The 24273-nt window shown below is 42.9% G+C and overlaps 1 protein-coding gene across 1 annotated transcript in view; it reads right to left on the bottom strand.

Moving 5' to 3' along the window:
* nid2a (nidogen 2a (osteonidogen)) overlaps positions 1-24273 on the bottom strand; it is a 62964-nt gene that overhangs the window by 7006 nt on the left and 31685 nt on the right. The window contains exons 15-29 of the mRNA XM_085398296.1: positions 20544-20684; positions 19015-19143; positions 17382-17507; positions 16850-16983; positions 16652-16757; positions 16151-16284; positions 15890-15995; positions 15664-15797; positions 15247-15352; positions 6874-7007; positions 6457-6562; positions 1421-1550; positions 1216-1316; positions 938-1110; positions 78-207 (exon numbers count right to left, since the gene is read on the bottom strand). Of these exons, the coding sequence (XP_085254422.1) occupies positions 78-207; positions 938-1110; positions 1216-1316; positions 1421-1550; positions 6457-6562; positions 6874-7007; positions 15247-15352; positions 15664-15797; positions 15890-15995; positions 16151-16284; positions 16652-16757; positions 16850-16983; positions 17382-17507; positions 19015-19143; positions 20544-20684 (1890 nt within the window). The remainder of the gene's footprint in view (positions 1-77; positions 208-937; positions 1111-1215; positions 1317-1420; positions 1551-6456; positions 6563-6873; positions 7008-15246; positions 15353-15663; positions 15798-15889; positions 15996-16150; positions 16285-16651; positions 16758-16849; positions 16984-17381; positions 17508-19014; positions 19144-20543; positions 20685-24273) is intronic.

The raw sequence follows: 24273 nt of genomic DNA on the forward strand, positions 1-24273 counted from the left end.
AGGAGATATTGAAATCATTTAAGGCATTCCACAACAATCATTACAGGAACAAGCACCACACAACTGTGAAAGCTTACTTGTGTTAATGAGAACCTCAGGCTCAGCACCAGACACCATTGAAGCTCTGTTGATTGATCTCGCAGACAAATCTGTCCAATAGACTTGGTTTTCCTTGCAGTCATAGGCTATACCAACAACTATGGAACCCTGGAGACGCACACATAAATACAAGCTTCACAAGTGTTGACATACATCAGTTCACACAAGTGTACCTCAAAGATGAGAACTCACCTCCAACATTTTGGTCATGGTGTGAACCAACAACAAAACTCAAAGTTAGTTATAGATACTATGAACTATATGCTTTTCTTCTATTGTGGTCTCTCTTTCCCATCACCAAATTGGTCGAGACAGATAGCTGCCTCTCCCTAAGCCTGATCCTGCAAGAGGTCTCTTCCTGTTATAAAAGGAAGTTCTTCCTCCCCGCTGTCACCAAGTGCTTGCTTATTGGGGACTGCCTATTCCCTGGGGTTCTTTCTCTAATATTTTAGGTAGTTTTTCCTAAAGTATAAAGTGCCCTGAGAGGACTAGAAATAACTAAACAAAATAACTAAAACACCATATTTATATATCTGACAAATTTAAAACTTTCTACCCAAATATGTAATACTTTATATTTATATACATAATATTTATTATACTAGTCAGATATTTTCTATAATCAAGGTGCTGGGTATTTACAATGACATACAATTTGAAATACACGATGTGAAGTCAGTTTTTACTTATAATTCTAAGACATAATTCTGCTTAAGACATAATGCTGACAGTTTTTTTTCTTTCTTTCTTTTAAGTAGCAAACAAATTTATTACAAAAATTAACAAAGATTAAAAAAATAATTTTATAGAGTATGTGATCTACCCATTAATTTCTTACATGTAGAGCCAATAGTGTTTTGGATCGGCTTTCGTCTAGTCTGGTCCCGTTGAGAGGCAGCGCTCCTATTTTCTGGCCCTGAGCGTACAGCAGTGTGATGCCAGTGTTTATGGGAGGGGTGACATCTGGACGGGATGTTGGACGCACCGTAGGCGGTGGCACTGACGAGATGCCTGGGATGTAATTGGATGGATAAAAATGTTTGAGTCACAATTAGTGAAAGACAAAACTTATATAATACAGTACAATGACATATATCTTTGACGATTATTGCTTACATGCAGGTTTGACAGCATCATCTGATTTGGTTCCGGGAACCATGCGTCCATTCTGGTCCACACACCAACAGTAGTTGGTCTCCCCGTAACACTGGACTGGACTGGGATGGTGCAGGCAAACGGAAAAATCAGAAGACTTTTAAACAGCAATGCAATTATTTTTTCCTTGAGAACTTCCTTTGATGACTGCATATCTGCTGCTTACCTGAACTCTCCATCTGGCTCACACTGAGGTACATACTGCTGTGGGCCAGGTTTCCCACCATAGTGCTCAATCAAACTGGCTCTCCATCGCTCACACATGCTCTCAGGGCGTTCTGTTGGAGTCACTGCAACTAAGGGGAAGCCAAAAACCCCAAAACAACCCATCAGTACTTCCATTCATAAAGCTAAAGATAAATTACAAGTCAGATGATATTCTTCTGTAGTTCATCATTATTTATTCAATTGTATTCTCAGGATGTTCCCTACTTTGCTGAGTTTATACTACAGTGTTAGTTGGAAGCTAATGGTGAGGGGATGCTTCGTGTTTAAAGAGGCACACATATACACACATCGTACTTTTGTCAGAAATGTTTACCGCGTTCAAATCCCTTTAATGACTCGCTTTATTGGAGAGCATTAAAACTAAACCTCAGAGCATTTCTGGCTTCTACTTGTGTTTACGCTAGCCTCGCTCTCTCAGTGTCAATTTTGAATGTGAGACTTTGCTGTTTGTAGACTGAGAAGGAGAGGAGGACACAATTTGAAAGGGAACAGTTCTCTATTGCGAGATAAAGACAAACCAAAATATTAACACTTAGACCCCCGGAGAGCAGTCATTTTGGTTTTCTACCTTAGACCCCCGCGGAGTCATCATTTTGCGTTTCTACCTTTAAAAGCCGGAGAGCAGTCAGTCAAATGCTGGAGTCATTCATATGTATATTGGGTCGTTACCTAGGAATTCTGGAGGGAGGGGAGTGGGGGTGAGTGATTGAGGGGGTGGGGGAGCTGCTAAAAGCGGTGAGCTTCCTTTTGTGTTTCATCTTGATGCATTCTCAATCATCCAGGGAAACAAATCTCCAAAAGTCACCAACTTGGAGTGTTTCAGTTTGCCATCTTGGGGAGAAATCAACACACATGGGTGTAGGTCCTTTGTTGCTGACATTTATTGATAAAAACAGTACAAAAAACCAACCATTTGTACACATATTTACAAATAATTCAACATTGTCAGCAATCACTCACAATCCTGGCACTGCCATGGTACCTGTAGTCTGCATTTACCACATGTGTACCTGTAGCAGTGAACACATCGCACAGTGGCCTGATTTATCTTGCATTTGTGTTTGACCTGACACGTGGCTCTTTTTCCAGGGCTCGGTGTGGAGGGTTGTGTCCGAAGCAACTGATCTTTTCTTGCCTTCTTCGCAGCTACATGAGAGTGAGCCAACTCTGTTGCAAGCGCCACCAGGAAGTCCACCCGTCTTTCCTTCGTCCCGGTGCATGCTTGATACAGCACATGTGCATTCAGTGCTGCCATGTCAATCATGTTATAAAACACGGCGACTGGCCAGCGCCGTGTTCCTTTGCGGACAGTGTACTCCAGAACCATCTGATCAATCACATCCACGCCACACTTTGTTTTGTTGTAAAGGGTGACAGTGTTTGGTGAACCACGCTGTGCATGCTGCTAAGAATATAGACTGTCTTCTTCCGTTTGGCCGCATACGCCGTCAGCGTGGCAGCAGAGGTTGAAAACACCTAAGAAATAAGATAAATTGTTATTTTCATAGCCCTTTTACACACAATGAAACACATAAACATAGAACCACAAAAGACCTGCAACATACCTGAGTGGTGAATTCATTGCGATCTGTTGCGATCTGCAGCAAACTTGTCAGTCTTTGCTCGATCACAGCGGGTGGACTTGTCATCAAAGCGTAGGTGTTGCATGATGTTTTGGAAGCGGTTTCGTGCCATAGTTCCAATTATCTGTGGGTTTCCCAGGTTTGCTGACCAGCAGTCATTTACCGATGGAAGCCTGCAAACCCCCCGCAAGATCACAATTGCAATAAATGCCATTAGTTCAGGGAGGTCCATGAACCAATGAACATGCTCCGTTTGCTGTGCATGTTGAATAGTCCATTCTTGAATGCTACGAAGCATGTCAAGAGTGACGAAACACAGGAAGCTCTGAAGGCGACTCGAGATACTTCTCCTGGCCTTAGCCGTTGGCTCTCCATCTGCAGCGTACGCTTCTATTGGGGTGAAAGGGAGACAGGTCCCCACCTGTTCTTCACGCCACACTGTGCCATCTTTCGCTGTCTCAGTCCCCAAACAAGCTCTCTTTTTCGGTGGAGAAGCAGTCTCCTCATCTGCAGTGTGAACAAATTCAAATTGTGAGCAAAATGGGAAGGTCAAACAAAATCACAAATGCATGCATAGATACTAATTATAATTCCAGTATCTCCTCCTCTGTATCAGAATAATGTCTGAAATATCTTACTTACTAACTACATCCACTTACTTGTTTGAAATGAAAAAGGAAATAACATGAAATGAAACTAACCGGAAGACTGATCAGACAGCTCTGAGTCCGAATCCGGCTGAACTGCTAGGTCTTCTCCATCCGAGTCACAAGGGTCGACTTCCGTCAGGATCATTTCCAAGGCCTGCTGAGTGGTGAGTCTTCTCTGCATTTTCTTTCCTTGGAGAGGAGGTCCGTACACCAGAGGCAGTGCCAGGATTGAGTGATTGCTGACAATGTTGAATTATTTGTAAATATGTGTACAAATGGTTGGTTTTTTGTACTGTTTTTATCAATAAATGTCAGCAACAAAGGACCTACACCCATGTGTGTTGATTTCTCCCCAAGATGGCAAACTGAAACACTCCAAGTTGGTGACTTTTGGAGATTTGTTTCCCTGGATGATTGAGAATGCATCAAGATGAAACACAAAAGGAAGCTCACCGCTTTTAGCAGCTCCCCCACCCCCTCAATCACTCACCCCCACTCCCCTCCCTCCAGAATTCCTAGGTAACGACCCAATATACTTATGAATGACTAGCCAATTTAGCTTCCACTTCCACCATTTGACTGCTCTCGGGTTTTATAGGTAGAAAGGTAGAAGCCTGGGGATGCTAGTGTTAATGCAGTTAGCTTTTCCAGAAGTGTTTATTATAGTGGCAGTTAGCATGTTGCAATTTAGTCTTCTGGATCACTTGGTTTTGCTTCTATTTAATGTTCAGACTACCCACTAAATATGGTGGTTTGGAAAAGAGCAACAACTGGATGATCCATCAGTTCCATCTGCAGACTGGCAAACTACAGTGGGGCAAAAAAGTATTCAGTCAGCCACCGATTGTGCAAGTTCCCCCACCTAAAATGATGACAGAGGTCAGTAATTTGCACCAGAGGTACACTTCAACTGTGAGAGACAGAATGTGAAAAAAAAAATCCATGAATTCACATGGTAGGATTTGTAAAGAATTTATTCGTAAATTAGGGTGGAAAATAAGTATTTGGTCACCTCAAACAAGGAAAATCTCTGGCTCTCACAGACCTGTAACGTCTTTTGTAAGAAGCTTTTCTGTCCCCCACACGTTACCTGTATGAATGGCACCTGTTTGAACTCATCATCTGTTTAAAAGACACCTGTCCACAGCCTCAAACAGTCAGACTCCAAACTCCGCCATGGCCAAGACCAAAGAGCTTTCGAAGGACACCAGGAAAAGTATTGTAGACCTGCACCAGACTGGGAAGAGTGAATCTACAATAGGCAAGCAGCTTGGTGTGAAAAAATCAACTGTGGGAGCAATCATCAGAAAATGGAAGACATACAAGACCACTGATAATCTCCCTCGATCTGGGGCTCCACGCAAGATCTCATCCCGTGGGGTCAAAATGATCATGAGAACGGTGAGCAAAGATCCCAGAACCACACGGGGGGACCTGGTGAATGACCTGCAGAGAGCTGGGACCAAAGTAACAAAGGTCACCATCAGTAACACACTACAACGGCAGGGAATCAAATCCCGCAGTGCCAGACGTGTTCCGCTGCTGAAGCCAGTGCATGTCCAGGCCCGTCTGAAGTTTGCCAGAGAGCACATGGATGATACAGCAGAGGATTGGGAGAATGTCATGTGGTCAGATGAAACCAAAGTAGAACTTTTTGGTATAAACTCAACTCGTCGTGTTTGGAGGAAGAAGAATACTGAGTTGCATCCCAAGAACACCATACCTACTGTGAAGCATGGGGGTGGAAACATCATGCTATGGGGCTGTTTTTCTGCCAAGGGGACAGGACGACTGATCCGTGTTAAGGACAGAATGAATGGGGCCATGTATCGTGAGATTTTGAGCCAAAACCTCCTTCCATCAGTGAGAACTTTGAAGATGAAACGAGGCTGGGTCTTCCAACATGACAATGATCCAAAACACACCGCCCGGGCAACAAAGGAGTGGCTCAGTAAGAAGCATTTGAAAGTCCTGGAGTGGCCTAGCCAGTCTCCAGACCTCAACCCCATAGAAAATCTGTGGCGGGAGTTGAAAGTCCGTGTTGCTCGGCGACAGCCCCAAAACATCACTGCTCTCGAGAAGATCTGCATGGAGGAATGGGCCAAAATACCAGCTACTGTGTGTGCAAACCTGGTAAAGACCTATAGTAAACGTTTGACCTCTGTTATTGCCAACAAAGGTTATGTTACAAAGTATTGAGTTGTATTTTTGTTATTGACCAAATACTTATTTTCCACCCTGATTTACGAATAAATTCTTTACAAATCCTACCATGTGGATTCATGGATTTTTTTTTCACATTCTGTCTCTCACAGTTGAAGTGTACCTCTGGTGCAAATTACTGACCTCTGTCATCATTTTAGGTGGGGGAACTTGCACAATCGGTGGCTGACTAAATACTTTTTTGCCCCACTGTAGGATGGCAATTATTATGAGTTATGTGGGAGCAGATAAAAGCAGATAGAAAAAAAAGTCTACAATTGAATTTGAACAAAAGAAATTTGTCAGTATGACTAAATCAGACAAATTGCCTGTGTGGGTCAGATATCTTCAGATCCTGAACCAAATGTGAGTGAGAAATGTTGTCATTATGAAATAATAAACCTCGTTTGCAGTTCATAGACTATATATTAAAGATGTACTTGTTTTGCAGCTACAACTTAGGCATTTTGTCTGTTGCATTCTTGGTGATTTAAAACTGGTTGTGAGAGGTGAGGGGGCTGGGTGTGAAGAAGTCTCACCTGGTCTGTCACAGTCTACAGGTGCTGCACCAGGTGGAGTCCTGGTTCCTGCTCTCTCCTCTCCTCTACTGTCCACACACCAACAATAACCAGTGGAGCCATGGCACTGAAATAAAGATGAGAAATACATTCCATTTTGGGGAATTCTGACCTTTATTTGATAAACAGTGAAGAGTTTTCAGACATGAAAGAAGGGAGGAACAGTGGTGGAAACCACGCAGCAAAGCTCCCTGAGTGAGAGTCGAACATAGACTGCTGTGTTGAGCTTTTCAGCATAAAGTTGCCTGCTCAACCACGTGAGCTAAACTAACACCAATAAAAAGGGTCTTAAGAAGAACAAAAAGAAATCACTGATAAAAGCCAAAGAAGAAACTGTAGTTATTCACTAAATAAATAAATAAAAAGTCAGAGTTTCACCTGCTGAGGTAGATACTGTCCTTCTGCATCACACTGTGGTTTGTAGACTCCAGTTATGGGATATCCATCAGCACTGGTGGTCTTTACGCTGTCTCTGTGGTGCTCACAGTGAGTTTTAAGATGCTCTGGTTGAACTGAATGAGAAAAAAGAAAAAAGGAAATTGATGCTTTGTTGTGCCAACAGGAAATAAATCTGAATAAAAACAATCTGAATGAAGTACGGGCCACTGGAATACCAACGGCACCCAGAGAGAACAACTGCTCCTGAAAGAAAAGGACTCCACTAAAACTTTAATATTTGTGGACGCTATTATTACTGCGTGTCACCCCTCCCAGGGTATGGGCCTCCAAAGGTACTGTAGATCTCCAGAGATTTCTGTCCTGGGCCATTATTTCTAGTTGGGTCCAGGTGTAGCCAATCTTTTTTGCTTCTGCCTCAAGGTCCTGTCGTCAGGTGTTTCTTGGGCGGCCTCTCTTTCACTTGCCTTGGGGATTCCACCTGAGAGCCTGCCTGGTGATGTTGGTTGGTATTTTGCATAAAGCGTGCCCTGCCAAGCACTAGGGCTGGGCCATATTATACCGTTTCACGGTAATACTGGTATAATGTTAGGCAACGATAAGAATATAAAATATCGCGATAGAATATGGGTAAAACACGCATGCGCAGTGCCTTTGTTTTCATACGCACATGGCCGAAAAAGCATGGCGGCAACGGAGAATGAGAAGGGGGAAAGCGGATCGTTGACTGAAACGGATGAACCAGAATTGGTTTGTAAAAATGGTGCACCTTCAGTGGTGTGGAACTGGTTTGGTGTTTGTCCGTAAGATACCCACCAAAGCACTATTTTTTGTAGAACATGCAAAGCGGGCCGTCGTTATTGCCGTATTTGTCGGACTAAGGTGCTCGTAAATCTGGGAGCAATCTGGGTCCAAAACTCCGTCCGCTTCAGGTCCCAAAGTCAAACGAACACTGCGGCACATTGAGAGTTAAAAACTGTCGAAATTATTTCACCTTTAATAAAATGATCAGCATTGCTGCTTTACCAGGTGTAACAATTAAGTTTAACATCCAGGCATCCATGAAAACAGAATTTATTACATTTAACGGAGTTAGAAGTTAGCAGGAAGTTTGAGGAAGTTAGGTAGCTAGCGAAACTAGCGAGCTAAGCATGATATAGCATGTTCTGACTGAGAGATTTCTGAAAAAATTTAAACGTACAGCTCTGCTATAACTTCCAACATAAATGAAGACAGGAAACTAAACAGCAGCGATGTTTGTAGGGTTACTGAAGTTGGGCTAGCTGGTATATAATGATACGCTACGCTAGCAACACAGCTATGTTAGCATAACATAAACCGTGAAGCTGGAGGATGAATGCTAACACTTTTCCACTCGATAAAAGTTAACGTGAGGGTTCCCGATGGTTAGAGACGAATGCAATCCCATGGCAGGATGCTGTAAACGGACCAAACTTCAGTCAGGAGAACAACTGAGATAATCCATCCACAATACGAGGTTAGTCATTAATATACTGCAACAACATGGGAATAGAGCAGCTGTGATAGAATACAGCATTAATGAATCAATGGTACAGAAGTGGAGGAAGCAAGCAGAATGAGTTGAATAAAGTTTGATTTATTTGACCGCTTTGTTTTGCTTAATGTGCCTTATAAACCCGTGCACCTTATGGTCCGAAGAATACGTATTTGACTTTTTTATTTGGCACACTGCAGTTTAATGTTGCAAAGCACCTCTTTTTAAACCTTTGTGGTGTCCTCGGGATTCCCATATGCTTGTTTGCCATTCACCTAGGGACCATTTGTGATCCGAGGACACCACATTACCTTTAGTGGACATTATACATGGTTATGCTCAGGATATGTCCGCCCATTTCTACTCGAAATGCCCTTTGGTTAAACTTTCAGCAAGGAATTTGCATTTGCACTGTTAAACTTTTATATAGCTTTAATTCACATAAAAAACAGCTGCTTGTTTAAGTGAAAATAAATGGATGGGTTTTTTGCGCTAGTAAAGTTGTGGAATTGTATTTTGTATTTTTGTCTCGCATCAATTATATCGTCAGTTATATCATTATCGCAAATTTTCAAGTATATATCGTGATAAATATTTTTGGCCATATCGCCCTGCTCTACTCGGCACCATCTTCTCTGCCTGATTTCTTCCTTAGCAGCGAGTTGACAGGTTATTTCCCGTAGTTTGATGTTACTGATTGTGTCTGGCCAGCGAATGTGGAGAATCCTTCTGAGACAGCTGTTGAGGAATGTCTGGATTTTTCTATTTGAGGTTTTATTTGTCTTCCAGGTTTCAGCCCCTTACAGCAGTACTGACTTCACGTTGGAGTTGAACAGTCGGATCTTGGTAGTCAGGGTCATCTCTCTGGATGCCCAAATGTTTTTGAGCTGGATGAAGGCGGCTCTTGCTTTTCCAATCCTTGTCTTGACATCTGCATCGGTTCCACCTAGTTAAGTAAAAGAGTGTATTTCCTCAGGGGACTTCCACTAAGGATGACTGGGTTGTTACTATTGGAGTTGATCCTAAGGATTTTGGTCTTCTCCTTGTTGATTGATGAGTCCAACCTGTGCTGATGTGGCTGCCAATATGCTGGTCTTTTCTTGGAGCTCCTCAAAGTGTTCAGACCATCTTTTCATCTGTTGCACTAGTTCTGTGATGGCCTTTCCCTCTTTGTCCTTGATGGGTCGTTCTGGCTTGCTGTACTTCCCAGACAATTTCTTGATTATTGCGTAAAGGTGTTTCATGTTACCATTGTATGCTGCCTGTTCTGCTTCAGCTCCCATTCCATCTATATAGACATTCTTGTCTTTCCTAATGCTCTTTGTCACTGCTCTGTGGGCTTCTGCCTATTCTGCTTGGGCCTTGGCTTTGTCTGCCCTAGTCCTGCTGTTGTTTATGTGGTGTATTCATAATTGTCTCTGGTACATTTGTTGTATGGGCAGTATGTGTTCACTGTTTGATTGTGTAATTACGTGTTACGCACTGGCAATGCATGCCGGTAGATGGTAATACAGGAAGTAAAAGAGATGGTCTTACCGCACACAGTGGTCCCGCGTACTTATTCAGATTCAGAGTAAGAATCACACATGGTGTCAGAAGTGCTGTGTGACTCGTAAGACTCCATACATCTGCCGAGTGTGAGGAGAAGGGGAAGGTGGAAACAAAATGCCGAATGACGACGTAGACGATCGTCCGAGGGCAGGAGTTAGCACCGCGGCTAGCACTCCCAGCGCTACGTTTAGCATCCAACCACCGGAGCCCTTTGATTTTTCCAAACCACACGAATGGACAAGATGGGTCCGTCGCTTCGAGAGATTCCGTCAGGCAAGTAATCTGTCTGCGAGCTCGGAGGAAAATCAAGTGAACACTCTCATATATTGTATGGGAGACGAAGCGGATGACGTCCTGAGAGGACTAAAGTTAAGTGATGTAGACCAACGGGACTATGCTAAAGTGAGAGATAGCTTCCACAACTTTTTCATTGTCAGGAAAAATGTTTATGAGCGCGCACGTTTTAATATGCGCAAACAAGAGCCGAATGAGACTGTTGATGCATTCGTGACTGCCTTGCATGCATTAGCAGAGCACTGTAACTACGGACCGCTCCACGATGAGCTGATAAGAGACAGAATAGTAGTGGGCTTGGCCGACACGAGGCTGTCTGAGCGCATGCAGATGGAAAAAGACTTGGACTTGGATAAAGCTATAAATATGGCCAGGCAGTCAGACGAAATCAAAAAGCAACAGTCAGCTTTGAGAAGTGAAACAAATGTAATGCATGTAAATGCGAAAACAGTTGACAGAGTGATACAAAAGCACGACAAAACAAAGTTCAACATGTTCAAAAATAAAACTGTCAAAACACAACAGCAATATAGCAAGAGACAAAGTAACAAATGCTACAAGTGCGGAGGCTCTCCACATCAGAAACCTGAGTGCCCAGCAAATGATGCAAAATGTCATTTATGTGGAAAAAAAGGTCACTACCAGCGAGTCTGCAGACAAAGCAAGACAGTGCAAAGTATTGAGGAGGAAGAGGAGCAAGGTTTCTTCCTAGGCTCAGTTTCCAGTGACGGCCAGGCGTGGACAGCCAACATACAAGTGAAAGATGCAAAAATCACTTTCAAACTGGATACTGGAGCAGATGTGACTGTAATAGCTGACTCGGACTTATCAAAGATTTTTGCTAACGAACACAGACCAGTTCTCCAGCAGCCAGAAAAACCTTTGTTAGGCCCTGGAAAAACACCACTGGACGTTGCAGGTTTTACAAAGCTACAGCTCAACTACGGAGCGAAACAGACAACAGAGAAGGTCTATGTTGTAAGAAACCTGAGCACTCCACTGCTAGGCCTGCCCGCCATTACAGCTCTTGGCCTGCTGGTGCGAGTTGACGCGGTTTCAATGGACACTCTGAAGACTACTTACCCTAAACTTTGCAATGGTCTAGGGAAAGTGCAGTGGGCCTATCACATTAAACTCAAACCGAATGCTGTGCCGTACTCACTCAAAACTCCGCGAAGGCTTCCTCTGCCTCTGATGGGAAGGGTAAAAGAGGAACTCCAACGAATGGAAGAGCTTGGTGTCATTACCCGAGTTGAGGAACCAACGGATTGGTGTGCCGGCATGGTTGTTGTTCCAAAGAAAAACAGCCCTAGGCTAAGACTTTGCATAGACTTTACCGGACTAAATGAGTATGTGTGCAGGGAAAAATATGTGCTGCCATCGGTTGAACAAAGTCTCGGAATGCTCGCAGGAGCCAAAGTGTTTAGCAAACTGGATGCCAACATGGGCTTCTGGCAGATTCCCCTGTCCGATGAGTCTGCCAAACTCACCACCTTCATCACACCCTTTGGGCGGTTCCACTTTAACCGCCTACCGTTTGGGATCAACTCAGCGCCCGAACACTTTCAGCGCATGATGGCGGAGGTCATCGAGGGTCTCGAAGGAGTGGTGTGTCACATTGACGATGTGTTGGTGTGGGGACGTAACCATCAGGAGCACGATTCCCGTCTCCATGCTACACTGCAAAGACTGGAAAAAGCAGGCATAACGCTGAATGTTGAAAAATGCGAGCTCTCCCAGAGCAAGGTTGCTTTCTTGGGTCACATCATAGCGGATACAGGAATCAGTCCTGACCCGAAGAAAACGGAGGCAATTACAGAAATGACAGAGCCAACTAATGTGTCAGAGTTGCGCAGTTTTCTGGGCATGGTGAATCAAGTGGGCAAGTTCATCCCCCATTTAGCTGAAAAAGACAAAGCCCTGCGAGATCTTCTTTCCAAAAAGAACGCATGGTATTGGGGAACTGACCAAGTGAGAGCTTTCAAAACATTACGAGATGCCCTGACCTCACCCCCAGTGCTCGCAATGTATGACCCCAACAGAGACATTAAAGTATCAGCAGATGCTTCATCCTATGGTCTCGGAGGTGTTCTTTTGCAGCTGTGGGAAGAAGGATGGCGACCAGTGGCGTATGCATCGAGGTCCCTTTCTCCTACAGAACAACGATACGCACAAGTGGAAAAAGAGGCACTGGCATCTACATGGGCGTGTGAGCGTTTTCGTGATTTCCTGATTGGTAAACATTTTTGTCTTGAAACGGACCACAAACCTCTCGTTTCCTTACTGGGAGGACAAGCTCTGGATCTCTTGCCACCCAGGATCCAGCGATTCAGAATGAGACTCATGCGTTACTCGTACACTGTGCAGTACGCCCCAGGGAAATCGCTCTGGACAGCAGATACTTTGTCCCGCTCACCTCTGAAAAAACCAATGAACCTGTCAGACAAAGAGCTAATGGAAAGCACAGACATATATGTCGACAGTATTGTAGCAAACATGCCTGTCAGTTCATCATATATGCAAACACTGAAGGAACAACTGAAAAGCGACAGTGTGTGTGCTCGCGTCATGGACATGTGCACCGAAGGCTGGCCAGAACATGCAAAACAAGAGCCTTTACTGCGAAATTACTGGCCTGACCGAGCCACGCTCACTGTTGAAGACGGCCTTTTGTTAAAAGACACACGGCTTGTCATTCCTTCAGCAATGAGAAACGAGGTGCTGGAAAAACTACACGAAGGACATCAAGGTGTTGTAAAATGTAAAGCTCGTGCACGCCAAACAGTGTGGTGGCCCGGGCTGAGTCAACAAATCTCTGAGATGGTGCTCAAGTGCAAAACGTGTATTCAAGAAAGACACAATAACAGTGAGCCACTCATGCCAACAGAATACCCTGCCCGCCCATGGCAGAGAGTGGGCACAGATCTTTTCGAGCTGGGAGGGAAAACTTACCTTCTCGCTGTTGACTATCACTCTAGATTTGTTGAGATTGCTTTGTTAAACAGGACAAAATCAAACGATGTCATTACTCACCTGAAATCTTTCTTTGCCCGTCACGGCATCCCAGAGGTCCTCATGTCTGATAATGGACCACAGTATTCAGGTCAAATCTTTACAGACTTTGCAGCAGCATACGGCTTCAAACACATCACAAGCAGTCCCAAGTTTCCGCAAAGTAATGGAGAAGCAGAACGTGCTGTGCAGACTGTAAAAAAATCTTCTGAAAAAAGCAGCTGATCCTTATCTAGCTCTTCTTGCCTATAGAGCTACACCACTGCAGTCCGGATACAGCCCTGCAGAGCTTTTAATGGGCAGACGTCTGCGAACCACACTGCCGATGCTTCCATCGCAGCTGGAGCCCACACTGCCGGACAACGCACTGCTCGCTCGAAAGGAAAGGGAGAAGAGGATGATGGACATGGCAAACTTCAACAGGCGCCACCGCGCAAAACCTTTATGCAGCCTGTCCCCAGGAGAGCAAGTTTGGGTGACTGATGTCAAAACTACAGGCACTGTTATCCAAAATCACTCTACACCCCGATCATACACAGTGGAGTTACCACAAGGGACTGTCAGGCGTAATCGTGTGCATTTGATTCCTTTAAGTTCACCTGTGCATGAACCTGCTAATGTGCCTGTGTTGCAGAAGCCCCAAACACCCAGTGTGATCCCTGCTACACCTGTTAACACTGATGTGGTCAGAACCAAGTCAGGGAGGCCAATAGTTAAACCTAAAAAGTTAGATCTGTAAGAAAAAAAAAAAGGTTGTTGTTATGTAACTGTGTTATAAGGGTTTTGTAGAGCACAGTAAAATAAAGCTAAAAAGAGTTGTTAAGAAAAGAAAAGAACAAGAAAACAAAAACAAAAGGTTAAAAATGTAATGCAGATTGTTTGCCAGATGTTCTTGTATGGCTTTGAAAAAGAGAAGTTCTGTCCTGAGAAAAGGAATATTCTGTTTTTGTTTAAAAGGGGAGATGTGGTGTATTCATAATTGTCTCTGGTACATTTGTTGTATGGGCAGTATGTGTTCACTGTTTGATTGTGTAATTACGTGTTACGCACTGGCAATGCATGCCGGTAGATGGTAATACAGGAAGTAAAAGAGATGGTCTTACCGCACACAGTGGTCCCGCGTACTTATTCAGATTCAGAGTAAGAATCACACAGTTTACTGCCACCTTCTTGTGTTTTCTCTCTTCTATCTTGCCCAAGGTCTCAGCTGTGATCCATTCTTTATGATGCTATTTCTTTATTCCGACCACTTCTTCACTGATTGTTCTCAGTGTCTTCTTTATGGTCTGCCAATTGGCCTGTATGCTGCTTTTCTCCTCTCCCTGGTGCAGCTAATTAAGCACTTTGATCTTGCTCTTGAACCGAACTCCTCCCTTTATCTTTACTCGACTGACATCATTCTTCGCTCTACGCCGTGTTGTTTTTGTCCAGTTCTTCTTTAACTTCAGCTGCATGTTGGCTACTACAAGATGGTGGTCAGATGCCACATCTGCTCCTTTTCTCACCCTAACACCCTGGAGAAAACTTCTAAACTTCTTGCTAATGCTGATGTGGTCAGTCTGGTTCTCTGTCACACTGTCCAGTGATACCCAGGTTCTTTTGTGGATCCACTTGTGTGGAAAAATGCTACCTCCGATGACCAGGTTGTTGAATGCACACAAATCAACTAATCTCTGCCCATTATCATTCATCACTCCCAGCCCATGTATCCCTATGATTTGTTCATATCCTGTGTTGTCAAACCCAATCTTGGGTTCACATTAAAATCTCCCATAAGGATAATGATGTCTCTGGTTCGGATTTGAACTCATCTGAGATTTTTATTAGATACACCTGTGGTACCAATCTGAAAATCCCATGTCGCCTTATTCTCGAGTTATTGCAGGGTGACAACAATACCCCACAACTTTTTAGGGCTGAGGGGTAATAAAACCAAACAAATGGAACTGATTACATAAATCTTTGGGGGGGAACAGTCTCACCTGGTCTGTCACAGTCTACAGGTGCTGCACCAGGTGGAGTCCTGGTTCCTGCTCTCTCCTCTCCTCTACTGTCCACACACCAACAATAACCAGTGGAGCCATGGCACTGAAATAAAGATGAGAAATACATTCCATTTTGGGGAATTCTGACCTTTATTTGATAAACAGTGAAGAGTTTTCAGACATGAAAGAAGGGAGGAACAGTGGTGGAAACCACGCAGCAAAGCTCCCTGAGTGAGAGTCGAACATAGACTGCTGTGTTGAGCTTTTCAGCATAAAGTTGCCTGCTCAACCACGTGAGCTAAACTAACACCAATAAAAAGGGTCTTAAGAAGAACAAAAAGAAATCACTGATAAAAGCCAAAGAAGAAACTGTAGTTATTCACTAAATAAATAAATAAAAAGTCAGAGTTTCACCTGCTGAGGTAGATACTGTCCTTCTGCATCACACTGTGGTTTGTAGACTCCAGTTATAGGATATCCATCAGCACTGGTGGTCTTTACGCTGTCTCTGTGGTGCTCACAGTGAGTTTTAGCACGCTCCGGTAGACCTGAAGGCAAAAATAAAAATAATCACATATAAGCTGTGCTGTGTCAACATGAAATCAACCTGCGTAAAACAATCTGAATGAAGAAGTCTCACCTGGTCTGTCACAGTCTACAGGTGCTGCACCAGGTGGAGTCCTGGTTCCTGCTCTCTCCTCTCCTCTACTGTCCACACACCAACAATAGCCAGTGGAGCCATGGCACTGAAATAAAGATGAGAAATACATTCCATTTTGGGGCATTTTGAACTTTATTTGATAAACAGTGAAGAGTTTTCAGACATGAAAGAAGGCTGGAACAGTGGCAGAAGAAACTGTAGTTATTCACTAAATAAATAAATAAAAAGTCACAGTTTCACCTGCTGAGATAGATACTGTCCTTCTGCATCACACTGTGGTACATAGGCTCCAACTATAGGATATCCATCAGCACTGGTGGTCTTTACGCTGTCTCTGTGGTGCTCACAGTGAGTTTTAACATGCTCTGGTTGATCTGAAAGAGAAACAAAGCACATCTAAACCTTCCCGTGTCAACTCCAAATAAACCTGTAAAATACTGGTGGCCGCCAGTACTACCCCTCAGCTTCATAGTAGCTGCACCTGCATGCATCAATGTCAAAATCCTTGTTCACAAATAAGAGTTTTAGAAAACTTGACCTCTGACCTTTAGGTCAAGGTCACTGAGATTTGAACTCATCTGAGATTTTTATTAGATACACCTGTGGTACCAATCTGAAAATCCCATGTCACCTTATTCTCGAGTTATTGCAGGGTGACAACAATACCCCACAACTTTTTAGGGCTGAGGGGTAATAAAACTAATCTGAATGAAGTACAGGACACTAGAATAAGAGTCTCACCTGGTCTGTCACAGTCTACAGGTGCTGCACCAGGTGGAGTCCTGGTTCCTGCTCTCTCCTCTCCTCTACTGTCCACACACCAACAATAACCAGTGGAGCCATGGCACTGAAATAAAGATGAGAAACACATTATTTAGAAGAACAAAATTAAGTTTTAGATGAAAGCCCAAAGCCAAACTGTACTAATTGGAGTTTCACCTGCTGAGGTAGATACTGTCCTTCTGCATCACACTGTGGTTTGTAGACTCCAGTTATAGGATATCCATCAGCACTGGTGGTCTTTACGCTGTCTCTGTGGTGCTCACAGCGAGTTTTAAGACGCTCCGGTCGATCTGAATGAGAAAAAAACACAAAGACAGAAAATTTAGGAAAAACAACACACAAACCAGAAAAAAGCATAAATTCATGAGTTGCAAGAGACAGTCTGTCAACATCAGAAGTTTCTGACTGGCAAAGACACCTGTTTGGAAAGTCAAGGGTGAACAGTTCAATTCCACCTGAAATCACAAAGCCCCTCTGGGGTTAAGGCACAAAGAGCTTCTAGTGTAAAGCTATGAACCATATCAAAACCCCTTGTCAGCAGGGACATATATTAGCCCTCGACACAACCCCTTCATGGTTAAAATCAGACTGAATTGGAGTCTTTGCCTTTAAACCAAAGGCATCTTTTGCAAAGGCACTGGTTGACTAGATTTAGCCCAGAATACAATATCCATGGAGTGCTACTGACCTTCCTGCTGAGAGCAGTAGAAACCATTCCCAAAAAACCCCAGCTGACACTGACACTGGAAAGATCCCAGTCCATTAATACATCTGGCATTGATGTGACATGGAGAAGAGCTGCACTCATCTATATCTGAAAAAAAGAAAAAAACAGAAGGAGAGAAAGGAGTCAAAAACCACAACTGGACTGGAAACTGCACTACCAATACAACTAAACACTCACACAAAAAATACTACCTGGCTGCTTAATAGATGTTATTTATTTCAGTGGTGATTTATCAGTAGTGTGATTATCTAAATGTAAAGTATTATACTTAGTTTTATTTTTTTGGGGGGGCTCAAAGAAAGTTCATCAAAAGTTCACACTTTTACGTGAAAGGAGGACATGTATGCGCGCACACATTCACAGACAGACACACAAACACACACACAGCCAGGACCTTGCTCCTCCACACATTCCAAAGCAACAAACACATTGTGCCATTGCTCCATTTGTCTTTCCCTTAACCCCCACCCGCCCTGTTTAATCTCACCCTGTCGTTCTCACATTAGTTCTGTTCTCACATTTCTCATCTATCCTCCCCTCTGCCTGTGTTTTCTAGCTTTTTGCAGCTGTGGATGAAGAAATGTTGTAGCTCTGCTTGGACAAACAAGTGAACCTTTTCCAAATATTCAACTCATTTTGGAACTTGGAGGACAAAATGCTCCGAGAATACTTCTCAGGGGGACAGTTAGTCCAGCTGACAATGGATAAAATGCAACAAAGGCAGAATGGAAGAATGATGTGTTTGCCACAAAAAATATGTGTGCACATATTTGGTTAAAATTTGCATTTGCATCAAAGGTACGGTATGTGAAAGCAGACAGGATGCCACAGCTTAAAAAGTCAGCAGAAACCAGCACATTTCTAAGCAGAGATTGATCAAACTGACACGGTGTTATGGCTTTCAGTTGATTTCTTTGCACAGTTGATTTCTTAAGTGGGATTTCTGAAATGCTAAACATTCGGTTTAGTTGAAATTAACTGTCTGTTTGCTGAAGCTAATCATCAGCCCTCCACCACCGTCATCATCATCATCAACCAAGGGACTGGATCCTCTCTAGAGAAGCAACTGAATAACACCGAGCGCCACAACACCAGTCACCTGGCTAGCCAGCTGACAAATAGTGAAAATTTTCAAAATAAGAGCTCATAAGAAAGGGTTTTCCAACAATAAACTGATGATAGATGATGCAACACATGTCAGTTCTTATGCAGAACAACTGAAAATGTTCACACTTGTTGCTGATGATGTGATTAAACTGATAGGAGGCAGTTCAGAATGTGCAGGCTGCAAGTGTCGCAAGGAAGTTGATATCAGCCCTTAACGTAAACAATCTGGGAGACAAAAGACGAAGAATTCATGCAAGAGATAGCAAAAGAGGTGGACGAGAAGTAAAAGAACATAGAAAAGAAGCACAACATTTTTGGCTTCTAATGAAATTATTGGATACAGTTCCATTGATTGATGTCAAGTCATTCATGTTTCCCTCAGAGCGACCCGTAATAACTGATGAGATCTACTGACTTTGCAAAAAAATTTCCTCTCACATTTTATACAGATGTTTTGTGCATTTCTTGAAGGAATTTCCAAACTCACCAACACAGGTACGCCCATCGTAGCCAAATTCGTAGCCCCTCTGGCAGTGACAGCGGTGACTCCCAGGCAGGTTCACACACTCAGAATTATCCCCACATGTGCCCAAACCCTCAGCGCACTCATCTATGTCTGCAGAGAGGGAGACAAAGAAATTAGCTTTTCTTTAAATTTACAAGTCTGTAAATCAGGAATTCCTTGTCAACACATGTAAAAGCTGTAATTAGGGCTCATTACTGGTGCTTTTACTGTATAAAAAGACAAAGCAAGGTTTCATAGGACTCTGTGCAGTCTAGTAGTACACCCTTAACAGCTTCTAAAGAATTAAGAGGGTAAATAACAGGCAGGTGCTTCCCTTGATTAAGCAATCATCACCAAGTTTGAGCACCTCTAGAAAAGCAGGGGTTTTGGCAGTTTGCTGTTCTGACACATCCAGGTGTGTGCTAACACGATGCCACAATCTTCCAAGAAGCAAATGTCTAAGGTCAGTACAACTGACGAGCTACAACTCAGACTCTACAGACCTCAGTTAGCATGTTAAATATTAAAGGTTGGTGGAGGAGTGATGATTCAGGGTTAATTTGCAGGACCTGGGGACTTTGTAGCCATTAAGTCGACCAGGATCTTCTCTGCATACCAAAGTATTCTAGACAAATGTCAGGCCATCTGTCTTACAGCTGAAGCTTGGACATACATTGGCTATGCAAAAGGATAAGGATCTCAAGAGTGCCAACAAATCTAAAACAGAAATGCTGAAAAAGAAAAGAATCAAGGTGTTGCATCAAACCATTCGAAGTCCAGATCTTTACCCGATTAATATGTGTGGAGGGACATTAAGAGAACTGTGCATGAACGAATGCCTGCAAACTTCAATGACCTGAAGTGACACTGCAAAGAATAATGAGCCAAAACTCCTCCACAACAACGTGAAATAATGATAAGTCGTAAAGAAAACAATTACTTCAAGTTATTGCTGCTAAACTGAGAAATGGTGGCGAGTCTTGTGCACATTTTTTTTCCTCACATGAATGTAAAATGCATTGTGTAATACAACATGGAGATCATCTGAGCAGAAAGGCGCACTGAGGCCCATCCGTGAGAATTTAGGATGAGCCTGGGGCTTTCTTTGCTGTCAGCAGCGAAAAAGACCTGCTGCTGGGCTAATGACAGACCACACACCAGCTTGAAGTCCTGAAGGCCCTTTTAACTTGAAAATTAACCTTGAAGAGACGAATGGAGAGGAAGGATGAAGAAAAGAAAAGAAAAGAAAAGAAAAGAGTGATTACAGACGATTCTGCTCAACCAACCTGTACTTGACCCCTCTACACTGGCTGGACAGATGTTGATAAAACACAGAAACACTGTCTTGGACTTCGACATTTTGTATGCGACAGAAAACGCTAGACTAAACAAAGGCAGAGGAAGCACTCTGAAATGTACATAAACCATCTCATTGCTGCACAGTATATCCACAGAAGAATTCACTCTACGTGCTTGTTCACAGAAGGACTGACACAGACACAGATAGATACCGTAACAGTTGTGCCCATCTCCTGTATAACCAGTAGCACACTGGCACTGGAAAGCCAGGTCCTCTAACGGGATGCAATGGGCTGTGGTGTCACAGTCGTGGGTCCCGGCATAGCAAGGGTTGTGCAGCTCAGGGCCTGGAGCTTCCATTTCATGAGGGAAGAAAAAGAAAGGATTGTGTTTTTAATCACAGTGGATGCAACTTAACAGTGACCGAGAGTGACAGTGAAAAATTACTCTAAGATTCCTAACAGTGCTGCTGGAGAGAGAGGATCCGTTTGGACACCAGGTGTCTATGATTTTTAGGGTCAAGTACAATAACTCAGTTTTGTCTGAATTTAGAAACAGGTCATCCAGATCTTTATGTCTTTTATTCATACCTACAGTCTAACTAGTTGGTATTTGTCATCTGGTTTCATGGATAGATAAGCTGGGTATCATCTGCATAGCAGAGAAAATGTATGCTATTCCTTCTAATAATACTGGCTAAGGATAGCATGTATAATGTAAATAGAATTGGCTCTTGCAAGGAATCCTGTGGAATAATTAACCTTAGTGTGTGAAGAGGACTTCCCATTTACACAAATAAGTAAGCTTAAGTACTTTTTATATGCTAACTTTCATATAACTCCCTGTAACCAGTGTCTAATATAATTTCCTTATTTAATATAATATATATACTTCTGCCATGGTGGATTTTTCATGTTCAAAGTTTCATTTGAGGTCAGCCTTAAAAATAATTAAATATTTCTTCTATTTCAGACGTTATTTTGTCTTACACTGGCTCTGTATGATGACAAAGAGAGACCATATCCCTGTTATAGTCATCTCAGTCAAATTGTTTTGGCTATGGTTACAGAAGCCCCACCCACTTGCTGGTAAAACCTTCTGTTTAGGAGTAGCAGCCAATCAGATGAAAGATGGCCTAAAGAGCCAAAAGCAGGTAAAATGGCTTGTTTCAGGTAACCTGATGGAACTCATGCAAAGCTACTCTATTAGAAAAAATTGCTTGTGTACTGTCAGTAATGTCCATTTGATTTCATTTTCATTTTCTAGTCTTTCAAAGCACATTAAAAGTGGCACCTTCAACAAATGTTAAAAAAGAAAGAATTTAAAGAAGCAGACAATAACATTAACAGACATTAGAATCTGAAAATAAACTGCATTAGACATAAAAGAGCAACATTGTTAAAGCTGGTGTGAGAAAATTCAACCAGACAACCACACAAAATCTGCTACACACCAAATATCCTGAACTCAGATCAACTGAGGTCTGGATTATTTAGTGAAACTTCAGTGATTAGGGCAATGATTACAGGGCAAGTTAACCAAACACACATGTAAAATCACTCCAGACAAACTCCCACAGGACGGACTCCTCTTAGGAAGCAACTCCCTTCATGTTCTCTATGTTCAACATATGGACAAGCTTAGACGCATATGGGGGGGTAGACACATGGACAGAGGGATGAGTGAGCGGATGTGAGTTCAGGGTTTCTTCATACTGCTGCGTGGCTCAGACACACAATTTCAAAAACAAACCTCAGACGAATTTTGAGAAAATCAGAAATATAAACAAAAGAGCAAAGAAAACCATGGGGGAAAAAATAGAAATGTTAAAGATGAATAAATATGCTTAAAGTTCAAATTTGCTGTGTACAGCAGGATACAGCAATGATCCTGTTATAAGAATGCTCCAACTCTTATTTTTTTGTATTATTATAACTTTAACATTAAGCAATATTATAGTGTCGTTAAAACAAGTCTCAGCATCTTTGATCGATAACTTTGGTCTCGTGTCATGTAAAAAAATTATCTAATGTAAAATACCCCACACTGCTCAGGCATTCTTTAAATATTCCTTCTACCCACACAATTTAAATATTGGCCCAAATATGGAATTTAGATTCGGCTCAAACACAAACCTTCAGTGTCTGCATGGTTTCGCTTTTATTTCAAGGACATCTATAGTTAGTCGGCTCCAGTTGGCTGGGATGTAAAATATTCTCAGTTATGCACATGAACACATCTGTTATAATATCTGTTTTTAATAATCTTAGAGTGTTTCATGCTGGACTTTTGCTTTACTGTCAGCTTCATCATATGCCATAAACAACAACACACTTGCACATAAACAAAAACAAACATACACACACGCAGCTTGTTTTCATCTCCTGAGGCCAGAGAGCAATTTTGGCTCATTATCAGAGAGAGAGAGAGAGAGAGAGAGAGAGAGAGAGAGAGAGAGAGAGAGAGAGACCCTGCAAAGTCTGAATGTGGCGGTAAAAAAGGGGAGATGAGAGGGTGAGATACACATGGACTGTAGAAAAGGCTGAGGGATAATTAAAGAGAGAGAGAATGGGAGAAGCACGCACGCACACACACACACACACACATCATCATCATCATCATCATCATCAAAGTGGTGAGTGCAGTTTCCCACCTGTTGCTTTTCAAAAATCTCCTCCACACACGCATAAACACGTAGACACAAACAAACTGGGTTTATGCACTGGACACTTAAAGTCCAGCAACACTAAATCATCTGAACGCACTGAAAGCTGGATTTAAGTGGTTTATCGGGCTAAAAAAAAAAAAACCCGGCACAGCTAAGGAGAAAACTACCCAAATGAATCCATAGTGGTGTCAACAGTTAGCTAAAGTGAGGCTGCAAATAAAAAACTAACTGCAGGCATGGTGCTTAAAACATGGGGGCAATTAACATGTAGTTCTTTTAAAATATGCAGCTTTGGCTTTTGCACTACGGGGAATGTACAACAGGGGCCCGAGTCTCATTAACAGACTCAGACTCTTTAAAATGACGAGATGTTTGTTCAAAGCAAAATCCAGATAAGTAAGATAAATATGAATCACTTTAGGTCTAAAATGCTAAATTGGCCACAGGTGTGAATGCGGGAGTGAGTGTGAGTGCAAATGATTGTCTGTCTCTGTATGTTAGCCCTGCGACAGACTGGCGACCTGTCCAGGGTGTACCCCGCCTCTCGCCCCATGACAGCTGAGATAGGTTTCAGCGCCCCGCGCGACCCTGAAAAGGATAAGCGGAAGCGAATGGATGGATGAATCATTTTAGCGGCACCGTGGCACGGTGGGGTCTTTCTGTGCGGAGTTTACATGTTCTCCCCATGTTGCGTGGGTTCTCCCCGGTTGCTCCGGCTTCCTTCCACAGTCCAAAGACATGCAGTTAGTGGGGATAGGAAAACACTAAATTGCCTATGGGTGTGAATGTGAGTGCGAATGGTTGTCTTTGTCTATCTGTTAGCCCTGCGACAGACTGGTGACCTGTCCAGGATGTACCCTGCCTCTCACCCTAAGACAGCTGGGATAGGCTCCAGATGGATGAATAATTTCAAATATTTACTTCAAAACTATTTACTCCAATACTTTAAATAACAGGTGGCTACATTAGATTCAATTAAATCATGGAAAATAGGGGGCCCTCAATAAACTATACCACAACTAGTTAATTTGCAGTTTAATAAAGCGTATGACAGGTTTACCTGTCAGTTCAGCGTCTTTTCTTCCACAATTCTCATGACATCACTAGTCAGCTATTCTACCTGGCAACCCCCATTCAAGACACCCCCCACTCCACAGCACATATGTATGCCCTCTGTGTGACAGGCTCATACTTAACCCATGTTTACAAAATCCCTTATCCCCAAAAGCTCTTCCAGCTGTGGTCTGGGTGGATCATTGTGTGTGAGCATGTGC

The sequence above is a fragment of the Rhamphochromis longiceps genome, linkage group LG23 (genome assembly GCF_057381845.1).
Source record: "Rhamphochromis longiceps isolate RC_006_pf linkage group LG23, R_longiceps_female_GT1.1, whole genome shotgun sequence".
Taxonomy (NCBI): domain Eukaryota; kingdom Metazoa; phylum Chordata; class Actinopteri; order Cichliformes; family Cichlidae; genus Rhamphochromis; species Rhamphochromis longiceps.